This window comes from Atheta coriaria, unplaced genomic scaffold, assembly GCF_025399875.1.
Source record: "Atheta coriaria isolate IRGN ID8LTWV9N9 unplaced genomic scaffold, Caltech_Dcor_3.1 hic_scaffold_11_pilon, whole genome shotgun sequence".
Lineage (NCBI taxonomy): Eukaryota > Metazoa > Arthropoda > Insecta > Coleoptera > Staphylinidae > Dalotia > Dalotia coriaria.
This window is the reverse complement of record NW_027045453.1, coordinates 32,690-55,526: the sequence shown is the minus strand read 5'-3', so window position 1 is coordinate 55,526 and position 22,837 is coordinate 32,690. Positions and strand designations below refer to the sequence as shown.

Below are 22,837 nucleotides of genomic sequence, written 5' to 3'. Positions count from 1 at the left end.
CACGTTTGCAAACGAGTACAATCCAGTCAGTATTAATCGCAAGAACTGATTCATTTAATTCTTATCTTTGGTATAAAATAATAAATATTAAAACTATTTTAAAACACGTTTAAATTTAAAAGATAATAAAACATTGTGATTTAACGCGAACTAAAATACTTATATTCAACTTCAATATCAATTATTATTTTTATTATTAACCATAAAACGATAAATATGACTTTTGTCACTAAACACTGAACTATAAACTGAACTTAACACTATAATACGACATGAATGACCTCATTGGAAGAATAAATAGTTTTCTTAGAATTCCAGGAAGATTTTCCAATGAGTCATGCACTTTTCACAATAGCTTTGATCTACGATAACTTTAATTATTTACATAACATTTTACCTTACACTTTTTCCCAGGAAATAATTTAATTAGTGTGGTAAAGTGTCGCGAATCTGGTTGCATACCAATGTAATTTCAAATTAGTATATGAGTTGGTTTGTTTGTTACTCTTTCACGAATCTCTTTTACTGAATAGATTTAAATGACTTTTTACAATTTTATAACTTATTCGTCAAAATAGAATATAGGCAACTTTTGTCCCGAAAATAAAATTTGAAGGCAAGAAAATTGGGTATGCTACCGATAGTTATTTAATTTAAACCAAGGCGGCGCTAATGTTGTTTTCGCATTTATTTAAATTAAAATTTAGAAGAAAGTAGTTAGTGAGGATACTTTTTAAAAATGTATGCAAACGATATCGCGGGCAAAAGAAACTAGTATCTAAACATATAAATTGCTGACAATTTAAATTGCCATTATTCTATTAAGATTATCACTTTCAATTTTAAACTGTCTCTGACTCTGACATTCAATTTATTGTGACCGGCATCTCACTACAAAGCCTCAAGTTAAATCATCTCACTGTGTATAACTCTCTAGCTGTACAAATTCTAAAATTGTTATCATCTCAAGTAGGTTAAATATTGCAACAGTTGATTCAGTTCGCAACTTTTTCTGCTCTGCACGAACGTCCGAATCGAGGTAAATGAAGGTAAACGAAACTGAACAAATGGAAAATATCTAATTAGCAGAAAGTTTATCGCTTCGTTCCGTTTTCTAAAATACACACCAAACTTCAACTATATGTAGGTGCACATTGCGCATTGAAACGTCAAAAACAAAAGCGGAAATCTTAAAGTTTCAAGAGTTTGGAAGTTAACTCGATACATCTTGTACTTATGTATATATATTTAAGACAAAAGGATTGCAATTTTGTATAGTGTGTCGCTAATTAATCATGATTTTAATTTTGTGTGTCTTTTTGTTGCAGGTGAGTGTTAACACTAAACTAGAGCGAAATTAAATGTGGTTTGTTGAGTCCAGCGTGAGTACAAATACAAATTTTATAATAAACAATAGAAGAATTGTCAAAATTACGTTTACAACGTAAAATTTCAAGAGAAACACATTTGAGACAAGAAAGGTTTTTATTAGGTTATGTTGCTTCCGGATAGTAATTATATTTTATATTAAAATCAGAAATTTATAGCGATAACATTAAAATAATAATATGATAGTACTCTTTTTAGTTTGTGATCATTAATTTACTATTATCTGGTTGTTTGTACATCAATTTTGCTTTTATTGTAATCTTTGCTGATTTGGTTCAAAAATCGAGCATCGTTTCGCTCGACATGCATTCGCAATGAATGGCCCGCGTTCCGGCCGGAAAGAAAACGTGAAAAACGAACGCCGAGACGACGGCGGGCGAGGGTGGCGGCTGCAAAAATGTAAAATACTCGAGTAGAAAAAATGCGGACAGCTATGTGAACGCGCAGGCAATGGCTTGAACAATGGGGAGGAAAACTCCAGGGTGGAAAACGCAACAATGCCGCTTTTCTTTCTACCGGTGTTGGGGTTTTGTTCGGCGCGTAAGCGCCGCGGAAAAGTGGGGCAACAATAGGGAAATGAAAAAATGAAATCTCTTTAATTTATTAAAAATTTACTAAATTAAACATGTTTGGGTGGCAATTACTATAATGCTAATCATTATTATCTGTAGTTTAGAGGGCATTTTAGTCAAATTATTATAGTATTAGCAATTTAAAACAAATATTCACTTTTAATCAACTTAATTTAATTTAAATAGCTCTGAATATCATTGCCATTGCCATGAGAACGGATCAAAAGTGAGGTTATGGCACTTTCTAACCAAGAAATCACGTTTCTCTGTAAATTTTCTTAAATAAAAGTAAATTTTTGAGTTAAAATATGTTTTAACTATAATTATGTGAAATATTAGATTAATTCTGACATCAAATCAAATGATGTTTAAAACTGGCATTTTAAACACTTAATATTCATTATATTAATGTGGCATTAAAACTTATGACACTAATAAACGGTTTAAATAATTCTTAACATTTGCAATTCGTATCAGAATATCAATTAAAATGTCAATCATCATAAAATCATTATAAAATCAAAATGAAGCAGTTCCACATCTAATGATTACAATGCTAAATTATTAAACGATTAAATAATTAATTGATATGATTGCAGAACAAAACGATATAACTTGAACAAGTAGGTACTTAAAATGTTCACATAAGCACCTAGCTATATTATAAAAGTGTTTCAATGCAGTAAATTTTATACCGATGCGCGTTTCCGTGCGCTGTGAGTGCGGATATTGTATCTAAGGAATAAATTAACGAACGGATGCCATTTAATTAATTTGTGTTCATTAACGTGCGCCGACATTTCGAAATGGAACGCATCGCAGAATATGTCACTTATAATTTGTGGAATCGCGATCGCATCGAGGCATTGCAGCTCACGGCGATGATGATTAATTAGCTTACTGTCGTTCTAATTCCACAACTGTAGAATTATTAAATAAAATTGTGCTGAATACAATAATATGCATAAAGTATAAGCAAACAGACATAAAATATGACAGTTTATGTTAGGCAACCCAATATACACATGCATATTCTATTATTGCAATATACGCAAAGTTAAATTTTTATATAATAGCATCAATTTATGCATATTTGCTTATTAGTATCTAGCACTATGTTCTCAGATGTCCGTGTTACAACATAATTTATGCTGTTGCAATGCACAAACGCTCGCGAATAGCGGTTTTCAGTTAATTAAAAAAATTGCTGCAATTTTCTACATAAATAGTTGCGTAGAATTCTGCAGGCAAATTTTTTAGCAAACATATAGGGCGAATAGATATTGTTTTATTAATATCTAACTATATTTTGTATGTCTCTGTATCATAAAGAAAACTAAGTGGAAAGCGCACAACAAAAGTAGAATAATTTATTCAGTAATTTATATGTTTTCAGTCAAAAAATGTCCGCAGTATAATAAAACTAAACGACATAAAACGCAGTCTCGACCCGGAGACCACAAAATCAACACGTAACTTTATTGCCATTATTGCGTTGCGTTTTCCTGCCTCGAGAGATAATTATTTAGGAAAGTTTTCTTGCAATAGTGCCACAGCTTTTACACCTTATGCAATATTTTAAAGAACAAAAAAATATATTAATTAAAAATTGATACAATTTTTAAAATATTTTGTTGAATATTTTGGTATTTTTGTGTTAGGTTTAATTTTTTATTGTTTGTGATTTGTTGAAACTCCCTGTATAATATTTATATATTATAAGCATTAGGCATTCAGTGAAATTATACTTCGACACGAATTCCCAAATATTTCTGGTTATTGTGGCAACTTGCCTGCGTCTTTAACATCGCACCCTCTTTTTGTTTCACTTTGCTTCGATTGCTTTTATTTTCCGTTTTGAGCTTGTCAAAATAAAACCGTATGCGTCAGTAATCGATAATTTTCTGCATCTGACACATATTCACGCTCTCATAATCATGAAATGTTTGTTTATTCTATTATAGTTCTTTTTCTGTGGCTAAAACAATAAATTAGAAAATATTAATAATAATGTTAATTAAATGATTAATTATTGTTGCTGGCGCATTGTTAACGATCGTATTTTATTGCTTGCAGCGCGTTTGGCGCGTTTGTCGCCGGTGCGTCGGTTAATTATTCGAATTCATTAAACAAGGGGTGCCCACCCCGCCGGAATGTGCTAAGCTGCCAAAACGGTTGCAACAATTTACATAATCCGTTTGCATTATCGGATTTAATAGACGCGGACGCTAGTTTAGCGAGTTGAAGTGCGATGGTGAAGGCGCCGGGCAGTTGGCTGGCATTGTTCACGGCATATTTCTCGCGGTTTTACGTCCAAAAACGCCCAACATGCGGGGCGGCGTAGCCGAAACTATAATTGAAATTTTCGTGGTTGGCGTTCACCGCACATATCAAATCAACACGTGTGCTAATTGAAAATTAAGCAAAATTTTACATCAACTTAAAAATCTGATCTAATATTCAATCAAAATATTTATTATTTTTTTGATGTAAAAGTAATCCAATCAAATTAAATGAATGCAGAGAATGTCTCCATTTTGGTTGATTATACGCCATTATAAATTTAAAACAGACGTATCAGTTTTCTCGGCGTTCGCAGCATTCGAAACGCATTTCAGCAGGTTTCCACCGTTTCGCATCCCACGCGTAGCGTGCTCCAGCCGCCGCCGACATCGGCATCGCACCCCCTCCGCGCCAAAGCACGTGTACACACACAGGGTGACGCAGAGAGCTGCAAAGTGACGTCACAGCGGCCATATTATCGCGTGACGTGGCGCGAGCTGCGAGCGGCGAGCTAGCGAGCGAGCGGCGGTGGCGGCGGCGGCGCGCTGATCGATACGCACATAACTGCAGTGGCGGCAGCGCGCACTCGAGTCGACTCGTGTGCGGCGCGGAACGACAAAACCAACCTAGAAGGAATTTCCTCTTCTATAAGACTGAAATAAAACCAAAAATTCACAAATTCTTAAAAATCACAAAAAATTGAAAACCTTAAAATTCATAATAAATTAGTAAAACCGCAAAATTTACTATTTACAGTATGATATAATTGTATTTAATTATATATTATAAGCATAATATTGTATTGTTTTGTGTTCAACTTTGTTTTCTCATAAAAGTTTTTCAAATCGTCAACTTTTCGCGCGTTTCATGCGGCTTCCACTGCGTCGGCGGCGGTAAAAACCGGGTTATGTAGCGGCGGCGATAGCGGCGGCAAGCGGAAAAACCTCCACGCGATTCGTGTATTCATTGCGGGTCAATACACTTCGGCCGGCGAAAGGTGACTAGCGAGTGCTGCGGTGCGCGTTGTGGTGGAGGTGCCGGGCGCGCGCGCTATTATAATAATGCAAAGCGGAGCCTTCAAGCTTTCGAAACTGTTCAATAATTTCACACGAGGCACAAAACTACCTGCTACTTAGTCGGGAAACACGCGTACTGAGCTAGAAAGCCACAAATTATGATATATTTATCGCTATTGCTACAAAGTTACTTTTTCTAAACAACATTAAACAAAAAGTCATAATATCTCCTCAAGATTTAAAAAAAGTATTATTTTAATTTATAGATACTTGTAGATTGATGCAGTTACTTTGGTAAAAGTGAGGTTAGGCAGTTTGTTTGTCACCCAACACAAGAAAACTGACAGTTATTTCTAGCTAATTTATAGATTTTTGATCATTTTGAGGAAAACATCTACAAAATAATATATTAAGTATCAAGTGGCTAAACGAGTGTTTTAGTCACGACATTGATTCAGGGCGAGCGTTTAAGCAATCCAGTGTTTAACAACGTTTAGCCACGCGATGCTTACGCTATTCTTTCTACTTCCACTCTAGTTCCACGTTTAGGTTTTTATATTTGAACTTTTTTAATTTAAATCTTCGAAATTTGCTTGCATACTACTGGGAAATGTAATTTAAACACGACTTGCAGCAGCGCCTGGTTTGACTTGTGTGAATGGCGGCGCAAGCTCCGCCCCGTAAATAAAGCCCGTAAAGGAAAGTACTTTACTAACGGCCTTGGCTGTCCGTGTTTAAAGTACCACTTTTTGTGTCTAAAAACCGTGGAAAACTGGCGTTTTAAAGGAGGAAGTAGGAAAAATATATTTTTCACAATGTACAGTGTTAACAGCTCTTATTTTCTGGTCGCAATTAGATAAAAGTGTATTTTGAGGTTAAATATGACACGAAACCTAAAATTCCAATGATTGAGATGCCGTCCAAGTGCATTATTAACCCCCACAAACCATTTACTGATAAAACAACATTATCTCTATGAAAATAACGTGATTATGTTATGATCACCGAAGCTTTACGTCAGTTGCTCAAGTAAATCATCTTTCATTTTTATTTGCTTTGTTTATACTGCAATAACCACATAAATCATGTACTCTCGTACTTAGCCAACATTAAAAAATATTGATTGCAATACTATTCAAATATCATCCACATATTCCTCACCGTAAATTTATTATTGATGATATTTGCTCGTCACTATCACAGATTTTTTCTCCACGCCCAAGAAGAAATTTATGATTGCTGCTACTTTTCAGCATTCGCCAAGCAATTTCTTGTTGATCAAGTTGATATATTTATATGTATAATGAACTGCCGGCGTGCAATAAGACGCGAGATGCGTGGTGATGCTAGGCGAGCAGCTCGCGAGATATATTGTTTAAATATTCGCGGCGTGGTTGGCGGTCGGGTCGGCGGCGCATGATAAATAACGAACTGGCCGAATGCCAAGAGGTCTTGAGCGGGCTGCTTGAGATTAGCGCACGCCACTCGCGACGCGATAAATCAGTTCGACCGACCTCGCCGATTCAGCCGGCGTCATGTCTTCTTGCCGCCCCTCGCTGAAAAGTCATTTCAGCAACTACATCATAACTTTATCTGCATATATTTCTAGTGTTTTCTAACAGTAATTGTAAAAATAAATGGATTGCATGGGTTAAACATGCGCATGCGCAGTAAAATTAAATATTTGCTTTACTTATGTAAATATTTATGTTTTTGATTCTAATTAAAAACGATCACTTGTTGAAAACGTATTTTTAGCGGTCGTGCGCTACTTGAGGTTGCACTGCGCCGCCATCGTGCCACCCCCGTCGTTGTTTAAGTGTTACACGGTCGACCGCCATCGCTCAGACGGATTGGCGGTGGTTTTGCGGTATTTTTGGCTCAAGTAGGCCAGTGTCGGGTAAAAATATAAATTACACATTAATGAGGACTGATTTCTTTTAAGTGGAACTCGATAAGTATCAATAACAAAACAAATTCACTCACAATTTATTTTTATCTACTCTTAAACATTGGTTATACCGTTACCCAACCTACAAAACGTAAATTCACACTAATAAGCATAAATATTTCACACTTTCAATTATTATCCTTGAGAATGCGTCAGGATAACACAATTAAGTGTCGCGTGGGTATTTATAGCGCAGTACTTTTTACGACCGCCCGAATGCATATGTTGTCGGGGGCGGCAGGCGGAGGGCGCGGACGGACGACGGCCGGCACGTCCAGCACGTGCGAGCGCATCGAGCGTGTAAAACTATAACTCGGAAATCGGAGTTTCCCGGTCGCGGCACGAATGTGTACCAAATGCGCGGACGGTGGGGGCGGCGGCGGGACGTAATATATTTATGTGTGTGCGCGCACTGCCAGCGTGTAATTCATCCGGGTATGATGAGGTCGGCCAGCCAGACGACGCCGCCGTCGCTTCTTGCGAATGGTCCAGACGGCGCCCGCCAACCCAGTTAATCCTGGCGATTGATTGTGAATTACACCGAATTTAGTTACAACTCGAGAGGATTTTTTAGGTCATGGCGACAAACAGATAAAAATTTTATATGTATTAAATCCTTGAAAGTTTCAAATTAAATTAATTCAATTCATAATAATAATATTTGAGTATTTAGGGCGTTGTTAAATTTATGCTTTGCCCTTTTATGTTTTTTATGACGCTGTTGGAGAAGAAAGGTACTGACACAGCTAATTTTTTGTTCCGGTTATCAGAGATGTCCTCGCGGTGTGGAATTTTTAAAAAATGCGCACATTTTAATCCCACTTTTTCCCACTTTGCGCCACACTTAACATTGACTTCATTATCACGCGCCGCGCTACGCCGCCGGAAAGGCGGTCCACTCTGATTCACTCAAAAGGACGCGAGGACGAGCACGACGCTGAGAGTGCGGCTTGGCTGCCAAATGCTTCAATTAGAACGCGACATTGACTCACTGGTGAGCAAAAAGTGAAAATGCAACATTTGCATGTCCTCTCGAGTCTCAAGCCGCGGAAAACTCAATTCTGCAAAACATGATGAAACTTATAAACTGAAACAAGCGGCATTAATAAAGACAAATTAGTTTATGCGCCACTGCGCCGCATAAATATAGATGAAAGATACAAAAATCAAAGCAAACCGGAAGTTTTTTTCGAGATATGCAACACACTTTTCTGCAATATGCAGTTTATACATTGTAAATCGCTCGCGTCCGCGTTTTTCATCTTGTTATCGAAGGGAAAGTTTCTTTTTCGCGTGTAATTTCACGACTTCCTGTTTCGTGGCAGCCGGCGAAGGTGAGTGGAGTGTTCAGTAGGCCGCGCCGAAATCAATCGATAAAAGATGTGACATTTTAAAAGTTCAACCGGTAGGCATGCGACTAAAAATAAACCTATCTATCGGTGTTTTTGAGCAGCGGGCCTCAAAGTGTTACACTTACTAATATATTCTTTGATATTACTAAATTTAAATCAATGTAAAAGTGGGTTATACACGTCACACAATAATAATGTATGCAACTCTTTATACAGATTTTTAAAATTTTTTGTATTTGAATTTTTCAGGTTGGCCGCAGCGCAGGAAGCGGCGGCTCAGGCGGTGCAGCAGCAGGCGGGGGCGGGCGCAGCTGATAGAATGGGGGGTGTGAGGGAAGCGGGCGGCCAGGGGCCCAGCTCGCTCTTCCTGTTGTCCGACGAGAATTTCATCCGTAGATACACGCGCTTCATCATCGAGTGGCCATATCCTTTTCTTACTCATTCACACCAACCGGAAATCCGGAAATGATCCGCAATAACACAAAATTTTCCAAAAGCAAACATGTTTACAAATCTAACACTATTTTAAAATAACCCATACTTGCATAAATGTAAACTTGGTTGCATACTTTCTAAAATAATTCAAATGTTTTTCCTTAATGATAAATTTACTCCGTTTGAGTATGCCGTGCTTTCGACAATCATAGCAAACTGTGTGGTGCTGGCGCTGGAGGAGCACCTGCCCAATCATGATAAGACTATGCTAGCACAAAAATTAGTGAGTATTTTCAAAATTTCGGAAGAAAACTTGAAAAAATTATTTAAAACACACTGTAACACATTTTTCTTTCGCACAGGAAAAAACAGAGGCATACTTTCTAGGAATATTCTGTGTTGAAGCTTCGTTGAAGATTCTAGCATTAGGTTTCGTTTTACATAGAGGATCATATCTCAGAAACATTTGGAACATTATGGATTTCTTTGTCGTGCTCACAGGGTAAGTGTTCAAAACCTATTCTACCAATAACCAAACTGTTACTGTTAAAATAAGCGTAATAATTACATAATTCAGATTTAGCGCTGTCGAAATCCCGATTTTTTGACAGCCGCACTCTTTTGACAGGTCGTCGAAATCGAAAAACAAAACCTCCACCCATATTAGTGATACGTAGATAATAAACGTGAATAAATTGATGAATGCACTACGTATGAACGTTTTTAATGCGTGTGACTCTTGATGTGTAGCCTGTATCTATATTCACCTATTGATGTTGTGCCGAAAAAGTAAACTGTTGCTGTCTTCGCTCAGGTCGATGACCATTTTTGCCGAAGCGAACGTTGACGTTGATCTGCGGATGTTGAGGTCGTTTCGCGTGTTGAGGCCGTTGAAGCTGGTGTCCAGGATCCCAAGTATGTTCGCGAGCCCGCCCACTCCGCCCAATCATCTCCACTAAGTCACTACTTTACTTTACTTAGCGAACTACTAGTGTTGCGTATACCAAACAAGTACAAATGTGAAAAAAAAAACACACTGAACAACTTAACCAACATACACGACTCTCACACGTAATAGCATACAGTTCGTTCACACACGCTCTCTCTCTATCTCTATCTTCTTGTCTTCTTGACTTCTTTTTGACCTGCCAGTTGACTGTCTTTCTGTCTAGCTCTATTTCAGTGGGCCCGCTGTAGCACAGAACTAGAGACTTGATCGTAACAATAATATTACTTAGCTCTTTCTTTCATAGTTTTAGATGAATACAGTACTCTACAGTACCGTCTACTGAGTTTCACATCATGATTTATTTTTGAATTTAATTTCATTGCAAAATTATCAAGAAAAAAATTAATTAATTATTCCCTGTTTAATTTCTTATGATTATTTGATTTTGAACCAGTAGTTTAGGTAAAATTGTAACGATTATTCAGTGCGTTTGCAGGTGTGCGTTGTTTTAGTCGGTGTCTATATATATATATAATATAAATATATTTCGTGTCAGACTAAACCTCTAAATTTGACCTTTGATTAATTTTTTCGTATTGACATTGGTGAATTACTCTCACTCTTAGCGTGATTAATCAAGTGGCGTTGATTAATCCTTGCGATCTCAGCCAGTATGCATGTTTTTTTGTAGATGGACAGTGCTCGATTGCATTTCATTGTAGTTTTTATATAAATATATACATATAAATATATATATAGCATATAATTATGACGAACATAGCACGTGTTTAATTAACGATTGATTTGTTTTTAATGCGAAAAAGAAAGAAAATCATTATGATGAGTGATAACCAAATTTGAAACACTAAGAGTACGAATACGAATCTGACCTTTGAATGGATATATATTGTGTTTGTGTCGTTAGAATTGACTTTGTACATAAACAAATCACATTGATTGCTTTATTGACTATTTGCGTCGATGAAAACGAAGTGTTTTCTCTGTTTTCCTCACCCGTTCATATCGATTGCGTGAGTTTGAAAGCATTAAATAAGGCATTACCTTGTTTGACAGTAAGCACACTTAATATTTTTCAATAAATTAATTACTCAAAAATATGGCTATATTTGGATGTAGAATTTAATTCAGAATATGTTTTTTTGTCAATTTTACATTTTATCACTAATAAATTGCACAAAAATTGTTTTTTTTTGTGTGAGATTGTCAAGAATCTTTTATTGTGTTACTAAATTTCATTTTTTTTTCTTTATAACTTTGTACATAACTATCGGACAAACTACATTTTAATTAAATTAGATGCAGAATTTAATATAGAATATATTTTGTTGTCAATTTAATATTTTATCGTTTCTCGTTGCTCAAAAATTGCATTTTTGTTGGATATTACAAAGAATTTTTCACTTTTTTGCTAAATCCAACTTTCATTGTTTATAACTCTATCCATAATTATTGTACCAACCGAAATTTGATATAATTTGGCGCAGAATTTAATATAGAATGTATTTTTCTTTTATTTGATGTTTTATAGTTAATTATAACCTCAAAATGTTCAGGTTTTTTAATTACATCAAAATTACATATTTTTATTACTAAATTTAACTTTAACTGCTTATAACTCTAGTAAAATTATTAGATAAACAAGTGTTGCTAATAATGAGACACAGAATTAAATTCCGTATAAATTTTCTTTCATTTTATTAATCTATTGCTTTCTAATTACTCAAAATTCACAATTTTGCATGTTTCACGAGAATCTTGCAATTTTCTACTACATCTAAGTTCAATTGTATATAACTCGATGTTTAATTATCGAATACACAATTTTTACATTATTAGATGCAGAATTTAATACAGAATATATTTTTGTTAAAATTTATCATTTATCGCCAACGGTTTTTGAGTAATTAATTAAAAACTGTAAGAATAACCATGAAATGATTGTGTGTGAACCACAACAAGTTTTCTGTACATAAGTTTCTCTGTCGATTTCCTCTATAAAGTCTTTTTGTACTAAGAAAATAATGTCGTAACGTCGTCGTTTTTTCGGCCCCGAGGTTCGGGCGGCGAGTGCGCGGCGCACTTATCGATTTTACAATTATAATTAATTATGTCGCACGCAGGAAATTAATATTTCACCATCAGGGCACGCAGGCACCCGCCGAACATTGTACACTTAGCGCATCGAGCATTGTTTATCATAACAAAAGAAAGAGAATCGCTCGGAAACGCGAAAGTTTCGGCGTCGATTTCCGCGCTGCAAACACCGCGATGATCTCGCATCGAACTTTAATCCCTTTAATTCCGAACAATTCTACCAAACTACATTTTGTTGTAATTGTCTTGTGTTGTATTTGGATTGTGTTTTATTTCATATGCTTTTAATTAGTTTTCGTTCGGTTTATTTTCGATTTATTTCATGCACTAGAATATTACAGCTGTTTCCATGACGACCGCCAGACCAAAGTAGATGAGGACAACCGAATTCTTTAGCGATTTTATAGTTTCAGCGATTTATAGCGATTGATTCAGATCGATTTCTAGGACGTGTTGTTACATAAATTTAAGTATTCTATATTTTTTGGTTTCCTTGATTTGTTGATTATTAGTTGTAAACAGAACATAGCGATTGGAGTAGATTGCTGGAGGCTAGTATTTTGCAGGTTTATAACGATGTTCCCTCAGGAAATCATAGCGGTGGACCTGCGCACGTTGCGCGCCATTCGAGTGCTAAGACCTCTCAAGCTAGTCTCTGGCATTCCTAGTAAGTAGATGATTAAACAAAACAATACCTATTTATTCCCCCCGCCTAACCTCATTGTTTTAATTAATTTCGTTTTTATTTACATTTATCCTTAATAAAAAAAAAGCAACTTTTATTATTGTCGTCCACGGCGATTGCTGCGATTTACTTAATTTTCAAAACATTTATCAAACGTGAAATACGAATATTTAAGTATCACCTGAGGTAATATTTTAATTAACTTAATATAAACAGAAAAAATCTGATTGCTTTCACCTGAGAGGAGATTTATGCTCTATTCTAATCAAAATAAATACACTCCTTGGATACATCTCTAAACGAACGAAAAATACAACGAAATGCTCTTCATAATGATTTCGAATCTAAAAAGAAAAAAAGAAACACAATTCTTTATTAAATACGTACTTTAGTGAGTAAAGTAAACTTAGTTGAGAAACGAGTCGATGATAATGAGATGATTACGTTTTTTGGTATCAAACTAGTTGCACAACAAACCCTGTTCTTATTGATTTTCTAGTAACGTAACGTTTTGATGCGATGACGATTGTACAATTGTAGTGTTGTTACATATTAATTACAGTAATATATATATCTTTAGAGATTATTTGCAGAGTGTTTAACCACATATTTTACCTACCATCGGGTTAAAGTTAAAGCATGACTTAAATCTCCACTTAAATAGCAAATTATTTAAAAAAAAAATCATAAAATTCACAATGAGCATTGTTGCGGGCACAAAAGCAGCGCCGAATTGTCTTTATTCGTAATCTATCTTTAATCTATCGATTAATTAATGAGGCGCAAACGCTTTGTGCGTCATTTCATTGTTTTCCGTTGTTGATCGCCGCGCATTGCTCAAAATTAATTCGATTGGTGAATCAGATCAGATTTTTTTGAAGTTCGAGTCGAAAAGTAAGCAAAATTTCTAGATAACAAAAAAAACATATAGACATACAATCGAATTTGTATAAAGTAGTATCGAGTTTCTCTATAATTAATTAATTAGTGATACATAAAATTAGTACGCTTCGTAATTGAGACGCTTTATTGATTACAATTAGATGTATTCAGAAGTCTGTGTTTCACACTTTTCGTGTGCGTGTGTGTGTGTGTTTGTATAATATTTACATTACAACGATAACACCCGACCAATTTCAGTTCTCCCAACTTTTAGTCTTTTATCGTATTGTTGAATTTACACCAAATGAAACTACTGTAAAAATACAAAACTCACTGGTTTTTATTTTGTATTGGTTGGTTTCTTAGATGGAAATTTAGTTTTTGAGTAAACCCGGTGTGTTCATAGCTTCCTAGCATTTATTACATTGATGTGAAGCTATGAATGCATTGAAACCGATTGATTTGAATGTAGTTAACGTGTGTGATGTGAAATTTTAGGCCTCCAAGTCGTGTTGAAGTCCATCATCAAAGCTATGGCTCCCTTGCTGCAGATCGGTTTGTTAGTATTGTTTGCCATCGTTATATTCGCGATCATTGGTTTAGAATTCTACTCGGGAGCGCTACACAGAACCTGTTATAGTCTCTATGATATAGGTGAGCAAATAATCGAGTTTAGCGGTTTTTTTCTGGATTGTATTTGCGTGATTTTCTTAATAGTCTTGATTCTTGAACATCATTGCAATATGATTCATTGAATCGCACGGTATTGTGCGGAAGATAAGCAATCCGGCAAAAAGCACCATAAATCTCAACGGCTAACCGGGCCGAGCGGTGTGCGCAAAGACGCTCGTATAGCCGCCTCCGCCGCCGCCTGCGTTGCCTCGGTCCTAGTCCAAGTCGCGCAGAGCATCGAACCGTGAACGCGAAGGCGCGCATGTGTCGCACACACCTTGCCGCTCCTCACCCTTCGTGTGCCATGATAGCAACTCCTCAACAAGCTCAAACACACTCCATCTAGGCAACCCAGGCAGCGGCGGCGGGACTTCTTATCGCGGCGATTATACTTGATTTAATTTTATTTATTCTCGCCGCCGAGCAGATGAAATTATTAAGGAGGGCGACGCAGCGGCACCCTGCAACACCGATAATCAATCGCAGGCGGAGCTGCAGGGGAGCAATTGGTGTCGCGACGGCAACTCGGTGTGTCTGGAGCGGTGGCAGGGTCCGAACAATGGCATCACCTCCTTTGACAACATCGGTTTCGCCATGCTCACCGTGTTCCAGTGTATCACCATGGAGGGATGGACTTCGATACTGTATTGGGTACGCCAAACCCGAATTGCTTCCTCGACCTTTTTCAGAAATTAAACATAAATTTCCTCAACACAATCCGCTCTTGATTAAAAGAACTACAAGTGTCTGAAACATAGGCAACCAACATTACATTTCACTATTTTTTCAACAACTGTATTTCTTTTAACCTAGAAGATGATGTGATATTCTTGATGATTGAAAACTCGACGCGAGCAATCATTCCGTGCATGAATCTTCCACTCATCCTCTCCAAATAAAGCAGGCGCCTTTGTTATCCTCGTTATATTCGACGGTGGCCGCTTTTGTGCAAACACATTCCGCTGAAAATGAAATCTTGCTCACGTTCCGCTCCGCTCCGTCTGTCCGCAGATGAACGATGCAGTCGGCAGCTACTTCAATTGGATGTACTTCGTGCCGCTGATTGTGCTCGGCTCGTTCTTCATGCTCAATCTGGTGCTCGGTGTGCTTAGCGGGTATGTTATCGCTGGCGATCTCGCCAAGCGCACGTAATTTTTTTCCAGCGCCACACTTCACCACCTTCGACTTTTGTTCATGTCCCTAACTGGCGTCACGAACAGAAAAGCAAGCCACACTCGTTATTTTTTGTTCTAAACTTTAAATACACCACCAAGTTTTTGGTTTATTATAGCGAATTTTCTAATGAACGCCTGCGCGTTGAGCGGCGTGCTCAATTCCACAAAGTGCGCTCGAAACTGCAGTTTCAGCAGGCTCTTGAACGCTATCTGGAGTGGATAACACGGGCAGGTGAAAATCACCGAAGCCTCAATGCGAAAATTATGCTAAACTTGCTTTAATCTAGTCACAAAATTATTTATCGATACTTAAAACACATGCTAGATATATTTATACCTAGTTATTTAGTTTTGGTTTAGCTAAAAGTAATTTGGTGTATGCTATTCTGCTTTCTCCCAAAATTAGAGAGTTTGCCAAGGAAAGAGAAAAAGTAGAAAACAGGCAAGAGTTTTTAAAGCTACGTCGAGCTGCCCAGTTAGAAAGAGAGCTAAATGGCTATGTGCAATGGATTTGCAAAGCTGGTGAGTCATAACCTCAATTATAAGCTTACAAAGTGTGAATGTTCAATACACACTCTAAAATAAAATCGTTTTTCAGAGGAAGTAATATTAGCTGAAGAACGAACGACAGAAGAAGAAAAAATGCACATAATGGAAGCGCGTCGACGCGCGGCGAAGAAAAAGAAGCTGAAAAAGATGGGCAAGAGTAAAAGCACGGATACCGAGGAGGAGGAGCAGGAGGAAGAGCTGGGCGACGATGGTACGATCATTTTATTGACTCCATCTCACTTTCGTCACTTTTCTTACTTTCATTTTTCACTCCACCTTCGAATTCGAGTCGAAATTCAACCACAATGTTAGCCAAAAATTCATATCGAACGCCATTTGTTTACCGATTAACCTCCTTTTTTGTCTGCACTATTTTATCACGTGACCACCATCTTTGTCATTTGCAATCACTTTGGTTATCTTATCCCCCAAAACTAAAAAATAATAATAGAAAGAGAAAAATGTGTTGCAAAGATCTAGATTTCCGAAGATTTCGGTTTTCGATTGTTATTCGTTTGTTTTTGTTTTCAATGTGCACTAAACTGATGTCATGTTTTAATCCACAGTATTTCTTACAGAGTCTAAGAAAAAACTAAAAGGTATGCGGAACTGGTGGACACTACATTATTATGTAAAAATACTTAGAACTTGTTTAGTATGATTAATATTAACTTATTATTAACGTAATGAGAGTCTCTGTAGCGCCTACTGCGGACAACTTTTCATTATCCTAGTTTTGATTATTACCTACTACTATTACTAACTCTTAGTTGTTCACTCAACTCAACTATTTTTGTTTTTATTTCTTTCGTTTTATTCGAGGAGCGAATCACGTCAGATACGAACTAGTTTAGTTGATATATAAACTGCACTGATTAGTTGTTTAGCAAATGATACAATTAGCGACGGCGGCCATCTTGTGGCGCCGACTCCTTAGCTGCTTGATGTATGATTTGATCATTTTTGTGTTGCCTGAATTTTGTCGGTTCGCTCCTCACACTTACGTTGATTATGTGATTAGAGATTGAGTTACTTACTTACCGCCCTGTACCAGGGGCGTGTCGTACGCTTCTGGCTGAAACCACTCTCTCTATTGTCATTGGCGAGTAGTTGGATCACGTTGAGCGTAAGACTTTGAACTTGACATTTTATAACTACTAACAACTAGCAGTAAGACGTAAAACGTAGTAGAAACTATTAGTAAGGCGGCGGCCATTTTGGATCTATTACTAATATTAACCATTACTAATATTATCGTTTCTCTAGAGTCTATTAGCCACACGTTGTTGTTTTTCATAGATCGTACCGTTTTTGGGTTTGATTTTTGGTTGCCGTAGAGTTGGGACACTTCTGTCGAACGTAATTTTTGTAAATTGTAAACTAACTGTATACACTAGTCATTTTTGCGATAGCTGAACATAGATCTAACCTATCATAGCAACTAGGAGTCGTTTGCGATGTAGTTTGCGTAGGACCAGTAGGGTGGGTTTGGTTTAGATTCGAAGTTGAACGAACCATTCGAACACACACTCACACTGATTATGATCGAATTATTGTGCAAAATTTGTGCGCGCCGAACGCAATTGTTTGCAATGTGACTGGTTGGCACCATGCGCGCAAGTTGCTGTCATGGTGTCGATGTAAATGTCTCCTTTTCTCTCTGTGTGTGTTTATTTCGGAATGCTGGACACACACTGACTGACTTGACGCCTAGGTCGCGACGCGACTCGCTGGCGACGCATGCTTAAAGTGGCGTACTTTGTTAGCAGGTTTTGGGCGCGCCGGCTACATGAAGACCCGGGCACAGGGCCCGGGCGGGTGCGCCTCCTTCTGGCGCGCCGAGAAGCGCTTCCGGTTCGCCATCAGGCACGCCGTCAAGACGCAGTGCTTCTATTGGTTCGTCATCGTGCTCGTCTTCTTCAACACTGTCTGCGTTGCGGCGGAATTTCACGGCCAGCCAAATTGGCTTACAGATTTTCTTTGTAAGTACCTGCTACCATCAAATAAAAACCACAATTCTAATTCTTATAATGATAAATTTTAGATTATGCTGAATACGCATTTCTGGGTCTATTCATGCTGGAGATGGTGGTGAAGATGTACGCACTGGGACCTCGGATCTACTTCGAGTCGGCGTTCAACCGTTTCGACTGCGTGGTCATCTCAGGATCCATCTTTGAGGTGGTATGGTCGGAGGTGAAGGGCGGCTCGTTCGGCCTGTCCGTGCTGAGAGCTCTAAGACTGCTGCGCATCTTCAAAGTGACCAAATACTGGTCGTCACTGCGAAATCTCGTCATCTCGCTGCTGAACTCCATGCGCTCCATCATCTCACTGCTGTTCCTGCTCTTCTTGTTCATTCTCATATTTGCGCTGCTCGGCATGCAGCTCTTCGGCGGGCAGTTCAACTTTGACGAGGGCACGCCACCCACCAACTTCAACACGTTTCCCATCGCTCTACTCACCGTCTTTCAAGTGAGTCTTATCAAAATTATTCAGAGTAATAACTTTGAATCCAAATTTGATTGCTTGTAGATCTTAACCGGTGAGGATTGGAACGAGGTGATGTACTATGGCATTGACGCGCTGGGCGGTCACAAATCCGGCATGATCTACTCGTTATACTTCATCATTCTCATGCTGTTTGGCAACTACACTTTGCTCAATGTGTTCTTGGCTATCGCCGTCGATAATTTAGCCAACGCCCAGGAACTCACAGCTGCCGAAGAGGAACAGGCTGAGGAGAACAAAGAGAAGCAAGCACTGGAGCTGGAGAAGGAGATGGAGGCGTTGCAAATGGAAGGTAATACAATTCACTTCATTCATAACATCATTTTACTACAAAATGCAAAATTCTAGGTGCGCCTCGATTAGATGGCAGCTCTTCACCAACAAGCCGCCGAAAGAAAAAAGATGAAAAACCCGAAGAGGAAGAAGAAATTGTCGGACCCAAACCTATGCTGCCATATTCTAGCATGTTCATACTATCACCCACAAATCCGTAAGATAAACTATAGTTACCGAAATAATATTATGGTCAACAATATTGTCAAATTCGAAATGTTCTTTCTGTTGCAGTGTAAGAAAAGGGGCACATTGGGTAGTTAATTTAAAGTACTTCGATTTTTTTATCATGATAGTGATAAGTCTGAGTTCGATAGCGTTAGCGTGCGAGGATCCCGTTGTGGAAGACTCGCCGACAAATCAAGCTCTAGATGTTTTGGATTTGGGGTTTACCGCCGTGTTTGCGACCGAACTGCTTCTCAAGATCATCGATCTGGGAATCATTTTGCATCCGGGCGCGTATCTGCGCGAGTTCTGGAATCTGATTGACGCGATAGTCGTCGTCTGCGCGCTCATTTCGATGGGATTCGATTTCTTGTACGTCCTAACCTCAAATCATAACCCAATTCAAAAACTAACCAAAGTTGTATTGTTTTACAGGGGCACATCTACGAGTCTGTCGACGATCAAATCCCTAAGAGTGCTCCGAGTGCTGAGACCTTTAAAAACAATTAAACGAGTGCCCAAATTAAAAGCAGTGTTTGACTGTTTAGTGAACTCATTAAAAAATGTGATAAACATTCTGATAGTGTACATATTATTCCAGTTTATATTCGCTGTAATCGCCGTTCAATTGTTTAACGGAAAGTTTTTTCACTGCACTGATTCTAGTAAATTTACGGAATCGACATGTCAGTGAGTATCTGCGCCATTTTATAAAGTTTTATGTTTCAGAAAACTAAAAATTGTATTGTATTTTAGGGGGACGTACTTTTTATATGAGGAAGACTCTGATGTGCCCCGCATAGAAGCTAGAGAATGGAAACTGCAGAGTTTCCATTATGATGACGTGGCCATGGCTATGTTAACACTATTTGCTGTGCAAACTGGTGAAGGATGGCCACAGTAAGTATTTTATTTGTAATAAAAGTGACAAACCGAAAAATTAATGCGAAATGTCTTCAGGGTTTTACAAAATTCAATGGCTGCCACATATGAGGATCAAGGCCCAATACAAAATTTTCGTATTGAAATGTCCATTTTCTACATCGTGTATTTCATAGTGTTTCCATTCTTCTTTGTAAATATATTCGTTGCCTTGATTATCATCACATTTCAAGAACAGGGTGAAGCCGAACTGCAAAGCGGTGAGATTGATAAAAATCAGGTGCGTACCAATACACATAACCTCAACTAACGTCTATCTAATGCGTAAATTTTTAGAAATCCTGTATTGACTTCACGATACAAGCCCGTCCGCTAGAAAGATATATGCCTAACAAGCGGAATAGCTTCAAATACAAGATCTGGCGTGTCGTCGTCTCAACGCCCTTCGAGTACTTCATCATGATGCTCATTGTGTTCAACACGCTGCTGCTGATGATGAAGGTATGTTGCTCGTTCACTGCTTACTTACATGTTGCAATATATTTCAATAATGACGCATCGTAAATCGTAAGAATTTGAAAAAAGTCGGCAGCCTGATCAACGCACGTCGGATTCGAAATTTACTAAATTTAAAAATAACTCGAACTCAAACTGGATCAATCAAAAGAACACGGTTAGCACAAACTCCGACGCCATTGTGAAGGAGGCACACTAACAACACCTTAAAACAATTGCTTTTCAGCAACAGAACAAAAACTAAATTTTTATAAACATCAACTATTCAATCAAAAACTTGAACAATTTATGTTTTAATTAGTAAATCTTAGAATAGCGATAAAAACATGATGAATAGTTGATGTTTTAGTAAGATTTGTGCAATGAGGAGCGCAAATCGATTCAATGTTATATATATATATGATCTAACACCACCAACGGAATGCCCAACTATAAATATTATGCAATTACAAAACGCACCTTGTTGATGAATCATACATTCTCGGAACAGCATCTTGCCGTCAGTGTTAACGTTGATGTGTGTCGTTCGTTTCCTTTATTTTTCATGCGAGATTGTCGTTTGAGCGATCTTGAGCAAGGTGTGTGCGTGAGGCAACCCAACAAACATCAATACTCCTCCGTATAGACAATCTTAGCTTCGACCAATCACTAACCACGTCTTATTACTTACTAATAACTAACAAATCCTATCGGTGTGAATGTATACGTGTTTAGATACAACTTGATCAAGAGTTTGGGCGAGAATGAGAGTGTCCTGCGAATGCGTCATCAAATCATCGGCATGTTGCGCGCTTTCTAACCAAATCAACCAGCTTTACACCCATAACCGCAATATTTGACTATTTTTATGTTTGTCAGGATATATGTGATGTGTAATGTGGTTGATTTGGTCATAGGCGTGTGTCTCATAGTCGAATCACACTTTGATTGATGATGCCATTATAAACAAATTGATTGAGATGAAGTTTCTGCTCTCCGGCAATGACCGACCAGGATGTGTAATTACGTGCAAAGCATGCGTCTTAACTTATAAATGTGTATGTTGTTGATATTCTAACGTAACTTAATTTGGCGGTGGGACAGTGCACACGTTTCACGCAGTTTACCTGTTCGTGGCGTTAAGGGACTGATGAAAACAAAATGGCAACTGCAGAACTAACGGCTACCTGTGGCTGCGGTGCACACTCCTTTCCACCTCACAATCAATTCTATAAATTTCTCTCTCAGATACATAACAATGCCAACTCCTCATTAGAACGCTTCAAAATTTATCATCACTTGGCAGTGATGATGATTTTGGGAGTGTTTAGTGGCCATTTTGAATTCCTTGTTAATTTCCACTGAGAGAAACTGAGAATCGCAAAGCATACACAAACGAAATACCTGTATGTTAACAGCATGATGGGCAAACCGATACCTTCTCGAAATCGCTTAAGTACCTCAACTGGGGCTTTACGAGCATGTTCACGGTGGAGTGCATCCTCAAGATTCTTGCCTACGGCGTGCGGGTAAGAAAAGAACATCTAGCGTTCTCGCCAGCGTTCAAAACATCCGGAATTTATTTTATTCTTTTATTTAAAAACCAATATTTTATTTCCAAATCACTTCAAAAATATTTACTTAAAACGTTTGTTCGATGTCAAAACTCAATGTTCATAATATCCCGACAGTCCTAACCTCACCCAACAACTACTCACAAATGGCTTTGGGCGTTTGTTGTCGCATGCATGCAAGCAACTTTTCTTGCGTAGAAAGTAGCGTGTAGTTCTGCAGGCAATTTTATGTATACGCATGCGCTGTGTGCCACTGCATGCTTTCAGCGATTCTTGGCAAGTGTCGCACTCTCTCTCGACTCACACGCACCAGAGAAAAGCAACACTCACCGATACACGACCACAAAAAATAAAAAACATTTACTCACGGCGACTTGGAGCGCGGAACGCGGGATATCTTCTACTCGTACAACCGACTGCCGACTTTTCAACCCACTGATTTACAAAAAAAAAAACAAAGATTTGATTGATTTATTCAATTTGAGAGCAAAAAAAGCAAAAAGTGATGTGAAATGAAGGTAGGCAGACTGCTTGTAGTGCAGAGTAGCTACATATGTAAGTTGTTTGTAGTACCACGATTCTCCACCCGTGCTCTCCGACACCCTGGCGGCAATGAATATTCTGTTTACTTTCCTCTTCCTTTGTGAAACCGTACTCAAGCTCATCGCTTTTGGAATCAAGGTAACGTCACCAAATCTTACGTATTACTAATAATAATGCTATAATGTATTTCTGTATCAACTCTCAACAAGTACAAAACCAAAACACTTGTAATTCACCAGATCAAGCTCTATATTTTTGGGTTTGCAAGCACACCACTTCGTGAAAATCGTCTGGAACCACTTTTGACATGTT

At 37.9% G+C, this 22,837-nt stretch overlaps 1 protein-coding gene across 32 annotated transcripts in view; it reads left to right on the top strand.

Annotated features, from left to right (window-relative positions):
- The window catches only part of LOC135801649 (voltage-dependent calcium channel type A subunit alpha-1-like), a 36,777-nt gene that overhangs the window by 2,810 nt on the left and 11,130 nt on the right, over positions 1 to 22,837 (top strand). For 10 of the 32 annotated variants that reach the window (XM_065315121.1, XM_065315134.1, XM_065315133.1 and 7 more), the window contains exons 2-20: positions 8,813 to 8,986; positions 9,176 to 9,281; positions 9,361 to 9,500; positions 12,629 to 12,729; positions 14,128 to 14,283; positions 14,729 to 14,952; positions 15,313 to 15,416; positions 15,883 to 15,998; positions 16,075 to 16,236; positions 16,592 to 16,624; positions 17,792 to 18,007; positions 18,070 to 18,497; positions 18,558 to 18,825; positions 18,882 to 19,023; positions 19,101 to 19,721; positions 19,788 to 19,931; positions 19,992 to 20,193; positions 20,250 to 20,414; positions 21,827 to 21,937. In XM_065315121.1, coding sequence (XP_065171193.1) covers positions 8,883 to 8,986; positions 9,176 to 9,281; positions 9,361 to 9,500; positions 12,629 to 12,729; positions 14,128 to 14,283; positions 14,729 to 14,952; positions 15,313 to 15,416; positions 15,883 to 15,998; positions 16,075 to 16,236; positions 16,592 to 16,624; positions 17,792 to 18,007; positions 18,070 to 18,497; positions 18,558 to 18,825; positions 18,882 to 19,023; positions 19,101 to 19,721; positions 19,788 to 19,931; positions 19,992 to 20,193; positions 20,250 to 20,414; positions 21,827 to 21,937 — 3,543 coding nt within the window. In that variant the 5' untranslated portion in view covers positions 8,813 to 8,882. Of the gene's footprint in view, positions 1 to 8,812; positions 8,987 to 9,175; positions 9,282 to 9,360; positions 9,501 to 9,812; positions 9,914 to 12,628; positions 12,730 to 14,127; positions 14,284 to 14,728; positions 14,953 to 15,312; positions 15,417 to 15,882; positions 15,999 to 16,074; positions 16,237 to 16,591; positions 16,625 to 17,791; positions 18,008 to 18,069; positions 18,498 to 18,557; positions 18,826 to 18,881; positions 19,024 to 19,100; positions 19,722 to 19,787; positions 19,932 to 19,991; positions 20,194 to 20,249; positions 20,415 to 21,826; positions 21,938 to 22,552; positions 22,664 to 22,837 lie in introns of those variants that run through there. The other 22 variants (XM_065315136.1, XM_065315131.1, XM_065315129.1 and 19 more) reach the window with 15 other exon arrangements.